This window comes from Vipera berus (genome assembly GCF_964194415.1).
Source record: "Vipera berus genome assembly, chromosome: 3".
Lineage (NCBI taxonomy): Eukaryota > Metazoa > Chordata > Lepidosauria > Squamata > Viperidae > Vipera > Vipera berus.
The window spans coordinates 151,614,713-151,622,115 of record NC_138204.1 but is presented as its reverse complement, the minus strand read 5'-3'; the positions used below and the strand labels follow the sequence as shown (position 1 = coordinate 151,622,115).

Genomic DNA, 7,403 nt, shown 5'->3' with positions numbered 1-7,403 from the left:
CCACGGCCCACTACTGGGCCATGGCCCACAGGTCGGGGACCCCTGAGCTACATGATATCACTAATCTTTTTCTGATGTATGAATATAGGCAGTAATCTAAGTTACAGAATTTATTATTTGCTTATTTAGCGAACAGCAAAAGCTACAGAAGAGCGCAAGTCTGACTGTTGCTAATGCCAGCTGGAATGTAGTTCCTCTGGCTTAGCCACAATGGGTAGTCCGTTCAATTTCTATGTGACTAGGATACGTTGCTCATTACTTTGGGGTAAAATGCATTTGAAATAAGTTGAAGCAGATAAAAAAATTACGCAGGAGAAAACTAATACAGTATGTACTGATATAAAGCTTTATTGATTACCATTTAAAAAGTTAGTTACATTTAATTAGGCAAGGTCCCAGCTATAGAACAGCCTTTACAGATGAAAAATTATTTTTGCTTTTTTTTACATTATTTTACACATTTAGAACTATACTAATCAAAGTATATTAAGGTTAGTATTTTGCTGATACACTGGGGGAAGTATGTAATTGTACAAAATGTCATTTTATTTTCTTCCCTTTCATTTTATTCTACCCATGGATCCTCTTCATATAATAAAAGTATTCATGCATACACAAATTCCTGTTTCTTCATATGACATACTTAAATACTACATTTTTATTTACAGATTTAAGGTTTTATGGGTTTTTTTAAGAAATAACAAGCTAACTATAAAATACTCTGCAGGCTTTACAAATTCATTCCTATTGTACAAAACTGTTATATGACTATAGCTTAAGAACATACAACTTAAATAACCAATTAACTATGAACATATTTGTATACATATAAAACACACTTAATACTGTTTAACAGTTCTCAAGGTGTTGCATTTTTACACAATTATTTTCCAAGGCTCAATCATACAACTTTCATACTATTACTCAGCCATTTCATTTGTGAGTGTCTGTAGCAGCATTTCAATGGTACCAGAAAACCTGCACATATATTATTTAAAACAAACATTTTAGAAATGTTTTAAGCATCATGTAGAAAAAGTAATGTATACTGCTTAAACTATTCAACTAATTAACCAAAGTGACAACATGTCATACAACTATGTTTACATGTATGAATTCTATTCATTTTTCAGAAAGCACATTATATCAGCAAAGAGTTATCAATTAAAATTCAGCGAAGACAATCTTGACAAGTATATTATTTAGACTTTGGGTGAAATGTCAGCTTTGTAGCAACTTCCAAAATGGGAAGTAAAAGCAACTAACCTTCTCAAATAAAAACAGTGTACTGAAAAAGTGAAGCTTGGCTTAAATAGTACTTATTACAAAAAAATTAAAAAATAAAGCCCACAGTGCAATTCTAGTAGGCACTTAACACAGAGCCCCACTTCGTACCACAAACCTTACATGCCAGTTCTACTGCACTTTGCAGACAGTGAAATTGAACTGTGCATCTTTGCTTTATATTATAGCAAGGGACTTCCTCAGTACCACATTTCTTCCCAGTGGGGAAAATTATCATCTTCAGCCATCTGAAGGTGAAGCGGGTTAACAACTACATGCAGAAACTGATACTATGTGCAGTTCACCAGTCAAATACAAAGATGGGCTGTATAAATCTAGCTCTTTGGAAAGAAGGTAAAATCCACTAGACTATTCTACAGAGAGAGAGCTAGAAGCTAGAATCAATCCACACTGCCTACTCTCCCTTTCTAAAGCAGCTGATATGGACAACTTTTCATTTTTTTAAAAGGTTACTTAGAGGCTTACCCGGATATATTGAATTCACTGGGGTCAGCACCTCTGTTCTATCTTGAATAGCAATATTTTTAAAGCCTATTCATACTCAAAATTATTAATGTCCTCAGCGATAGGTGAATGCTCAAAAATTGAGCACAGATAAGAATTTAAATATTTCTAGTTAACTTTGGAAGAAGTCTATTTCACATTTTTGTTTGTGTATCTCATACTTCTCTGTAGTTACTCTTTGAATGAAAAAGTTGAACAGACATGGTTTACAGAAGGCACGGCTTGAAATTGTAAGGAAAAAATGCTATTTTTGGCTAAAATAGTTCTTTAGCCCTTTATGAAACTTATAGACACAATAAACCAGAATAAAATAGGCTTAACCATTTCTTCCGATTCTCTGTGTGTTCTTTTATAATTACTAAATCAGTAGCTGCCTGTATAAGGTTAAGGTAACTCTGATAAGAAAGTCTGCCATTCTGTGTTTGCACTATTTTATGAAGTATTTACATATATATATATATATATATATATATATATATATATATATATATATATATATATATATATGAAATACTATAATTTCTAATCTTTGAAATGGAATAAGGGTTAGGAGATAAGAGGAGATATAGTGTGGAATGTCAGCAGGTATTCTGGTTTCACTTTTAAAAAGAAAATAGAAACAAAAATCAGCTGCATAAAAATCCATCCATCAAGGAAGGTACTTTTTCAAAGTCATAAGCATCAAAGAGGTCACTAATCCCTTCTTCTTCATCAAGCCCAAGCAGATAGTCTTCATGAAGTAAAGGTGGCAATAAGTTTACAAATGGCCCATCAAGACTTGAAGTAATTTGATCCTCTGTCTGCTGCAAAAGATTAGTGGTAGAAACTAAGGGGGAGATGGCCGTTGCATTTTCTGAACAGTCAGGACCTCCTGAGTTATCAAAGTTCAGATCTGTTATAAGTAAGAGAACAAAATATCAAAACTTGCACACAGAAACCTTCTCCAACATTACTAGGTATAAATGCTTTGCCTTCCACACAGCTTATTGTAAAGTTATCTTTGCTACTATGGAAAGAGACAGCAGCCCAACACCTCCCAGCCTCAGGAACTGCTTAAGTCCAGAGGACCAATAGTTTTGTGACAAGCAGGATTTACACAATTAAGTGACAATGCTAATTACAAAAGTAGATTCTCTGGGGTCACCTCTTCCATTGTGTACAATCCTGCTTAAGGAAGTCACTGTGGCTCTTTAATTCTTTAGCCATGAACAGCCATGAGTACCAGACACGGACCTCAAATATGCAGAACAATCACTAGATGGTAGGAAATAAATAAATTGTACTTCTCTAGAAGCCACTTGGAGTTTGGACCCTTATCTGACAAGCCTAACCAATATGCATATTTTTATACGTGTAAACTGTAAACCAAACTGAAATTCAAACATTCCACGTTACCTTCTATATTAGAGCACATACAGGAAACATATTATTTACCATAAATACTAAAGACAACTTTCCTTCCTTAATCACCCAAAGAGACACCAAATATCTGAAACCTGGGTTTCATTATAAAACATCAGGGTAAGCATTAATCATGAAATCTCAATCTTCCTGCCATCCTCCTCCTATGCAGGGAAAAACTAGACAGAGGCTAGGTGAATGAGAAAGAAACCTTGTCTTTTAGTGTGTGCTCTGCCAACATGAAGCAAACCACCACCTCTAGTTTCCCTTCCCCCTTGGGGGAAATCAGAGTACTTGAGGTTATATTGAAAGAAATGAAGACTTAGTGGCCACCCTCAAAACACAGAATTAATTTCCCTGCAAGAAAACCTTTTGTGTAATTCATATAAAATAAAAAGCTTCCAGTAATTTCTAGGAGGCTTCAGGCCTTTCAACCTCACTCAGGTATCCACCCACTGTCATTTACATAGCATATCCATCTGGGGAACAAAGGTTTCAGGAAAAGCAATGTCAGGCTTGGCTTTTGAAGAAGCCATGCCTATAATGCATTGCTAGAAGGGCAGAGTGTGCCAAAACTCTGCTCTTTTTCCTTCAGTTGCCCGAAGGTAGCTCTTAGGGTGTAGGAGAAAGTGATAGATGCTTCCTTCTCCTTTTTGGCCTTCCCAGTTAAGCTCTTATGGTTTGGCCAGAGAGTAATTACTTTCCAAGCGAGTGGATGCTTTATGGCAGGGGTGTCAAACTCAATTTCATTGAGGGCCGCATCAGCATTGCGGTTGCCCTTAGGGGGCCGGGTGGGTATGGCCAGGGTGGGCGTGGTCTACTGGGTGGGCGTGGCTAGAGTGCGTATGGCCTACTGGGTGGGCGTGGCCAGCTCTACATCGTTGTCATCAAGGGTGCCTATGGGGGCCTGGGCAGGAGTGGGACAGATCTGAGGGTCTCTGGCAGAAGGAGGGTCTCTGGGCCAGGGCCAAGGCAATGGGGGCCGTTCCCTCACTGTTTCCAGGATGGCTTCGTGGGCCACATGAAACCACTTCGCGGGCCAGATCTGGCCCCCGGGCCTTGTGTTTGACATGTCTGCTTTATGGCAAACACAAGCCACCTTCACAGAAAGTTTCGTCCAGTGTTTCTTTTCCAAGATTTATTGAAAAAGCTACCACAGGTTATAGAAATTCAAACTATGGGATTGCCCTGCCCCCACCGCCTTTCAATTCAGCTTTATGGAGGATCCTAAAGTGGAAATTTTCTCAGTCTTTTACTTATGGTACTTGTACAAATATAGATAAATTCTGTTTCCTGGGACAAAGTAGAAACTATTTTTTAATGTGACAGTTTAACATACACATTCCGTGGCGCACGTTAATGTTTAGGTATTGCCCAAATTAAATGATTTGTCTGTTAGGCGGAAAAACCTTAATTCACTCACTCCATATTTAGTGATTACTCAGGGACCATTTGCAAATATGATCATCGTAAATAATTCATTTTTCCGACCAATACACACATGCATGGCCAAATTTTGTGTGCCTGACAATGCATGCCAGAGTGGGAGTAACACTGGCATTGTTGCAAACCAGGAATCTACACATAGTTATAAACATAAGTAATATAGTAAAACATTATAATTTGTACTCAAGAATAAGAAATTATGAAAAAAGTTATTTAGTTTACTCAGAAGTCTAGCATTTAAAAAAAAATATACAATACATTATATTTCAGTTTTAAGCTCTGTATATATTTGGTTATCGCCAGTCTTCAGATTACCTTTGGAAATGTTTCTTGAGATATTTCCATTGTGATCCTGATCCTGAGTTTTTATTCGGCTGGAGTAGTCCGTTTCTTCTGGGCACAAGTACACCTCAATAGGTCCTTCAGTACTACATAAGTGTATCAGCTTATTCTGCAACAAGAAAGAATTCCAGTTTTCTGCATCCCTTTTGCCAATATACAAATATCTACTGGAACATTTTTCATTCTTAATGTACTGATCTGCAAAAGACAAAAAGCCCAATGCAGGCTGAAAGTTTGCAAAATGATTACAACTGATCTAACAGAAGACGTGAATTCGGATGGGAAAAGGTTGATTTCATGTGCCTTGTTGGGCCAGTGAGGTGACTCTGTTCTCCTTGACAAGGTCTTTCATGCTCCCAGTCAAGTTCTTGGTGAAACCACCTTCTTAAGTTTCTTCCAGAGTTTCTTTTCTAAGATGTATTGAAAATGATACCAGAGGTCAAACTATGGGACTACCCTCCCCCGCCCCTTCAATTCAGCTTATGGAGTTTCCTAAAGTGGGGATCTTCTCAGTCTCTTACTGACAAAACTGCTGAGAAAGCTGTTCTCTTAACTAAAAAGGGAGGACAATCCAGTGTGTAAAAAATATGAAACTTTCTCAATTTCTAAACTTATCAGTACTGTATAAGGCCTTACATTCTCTTACAACTCTTAAGAGTTACTGGAAAAGATTTCTGTGCATGTGTTCCATGTGCATATAGCGCTTCTTCTTCCAAATAATACAAGAGTCAAAGAAAACAGCACGGCTGCTTTATTCTTAGAAGTGAGGGGACCACATTGCTTTGTGAAATAAGCAATTGAGATGCTTGGCTTTAAAGCAGCCCTTAAAAGATTTGCACAGCCCAACTAGTAGTAAACTTGGATGACTCGGCTATGCTGACTGAGAAGATGCTCTAAACACAACCTGAGGGCTCAAGATGGTAAAGCATAGGCCTCGATTCTCATGTCAGAGGCAGCCATTTAGTGAATGAATTGATGATGGAAAGCTTCAAGGCTGAGAGAAGAAAAATCAATTGCTTCAAAAAATGGGGCTGCCCTTGAGGACCACTCGGAGGCTTCAGCTGGTGCAGAATGCGGCCGCGCGAGTTGTGATGGGGGTTTCCCGATACTCCCATGTAACACCTCTACTCCGCGAGCTGCATTGGCTCCTGGTTGCCCTCCGGGTGAGATTCAAGGTGCTGGTGATGACCTATAAAGCCCTAAATGGCTTGGGTCCGGGTTATCTGAGGGAACACCTGCTGCCAGCATCAAGCTCCCTTCGTCTAGTGCGCTCCCACAGGGAGGGTCTTCTCAGGGTATCGCCGGTAAGAGACTGCCGGCGGACAACACCCAGGGATAGGGCCTTCTCAGTGGGTGCGCCTGCCCTTTGGAACCAGCTGCCAGTGGAGCTTAGGACCGCCCCCGACCTCCGTTCATTCCGCCGGGACCTGAAGACTTGGCTCTTCGAGCTCTCTGGCCCAGGCTGAGAATTTTAATTTTAATTTTAATTTTAACCGGGGTTTTATTTGTTCAGGGACGGATATAATTTTTTTAATCTGTTTTTAACTTTTGTATTTTTTGTTTTAATCACCCTGTAAACCGCCGTGAGTCCTTCGGGAAAGGGCGGTATATAAATATAATAAAAAAAATAAAAAAAATAGAAGAAGCAGAATTTTAAAGTTTGGGTGAACAATACAGGTACAAAAAAGGTTTCCAACGTGTTGCTGGGTGCAGCACTTTTTTGAATGTATGGCTCCCTAATAAAACTACTTTTATAATCTTCTCATGTTTGCTCAGGAATATGGAACTGAGACGGAATGTTCTTGCTATATCTAGTAGCACAGTATGCATCTGACTTCTAAGTCCCATCCCAGAGAATTTATAATCTACTGTATGTTGAGGGAAGGCAGAAAGAGAGAGAGATAAATGAGCAGCAGAGACTGCCAAAGAAAAAGTCAAATGGCAGTGGTGCTGCTAGCAATGAAAAATAGCTATTTAACATGGATCACATGTGGCACAGAGGTTACAGAACTGGTCTTGGACTAGAGATCCAGCTTAAAATCCTCCTCTGCCAGAAATCTTAGCTGATAACCTTGGGCTGTGTATCAGCACCCCCTCCCCCTTCAAAAGGTAGTTACAAAGGAAAGAACATTAGTAACGGTGATTTGATGTAGAGTGAGTAGACATAAGATGGTAAGTCAGGGGATATAAACAAGCCTGATATTAGCTATAGAAAGAAGTCCAATTTCAACTGTTCGGAAAGGATAGTTGTAGATCAGCATTTCAGGGAATGGAATGTGTAAAACAGAGCATAACATAGGAAGAAATTCCCAGCAGTTTGACATTATCTACACAACTTCGGCTGATTTACCTTTTTAGTCCATGGCTTTTATAAAAGCAAAACTGAACAGTCATTCCAGAAGCAA

General features: G+C 38.8%; 1 protein-coding gene across 1 annotated transcript in view; it reads right to left on the bottom strand.

Annotated features, from left to right (window-relative positions):
* Positions 1-2,435: 2,435 nt before the first annotated feature.
* E2F3 (E2F transcription factor 3) overlaps positions 2,436-7,403 on the bottom strand; it is a gene marked incomplete at both ends in the record, with an annotated part of 51,284 nt that continues 46,316 nt past the window's right edge. Inside the window, 2 exon segments of the mRNA XM_081325387.1 lie at positions 2,436-2,701; positions 4,972-5,107. Of these exon segments, the coding sequence (XP_081181513.1) occupies positions 2,436-2,701; positions 4,972-5,107 (402 nt within the window).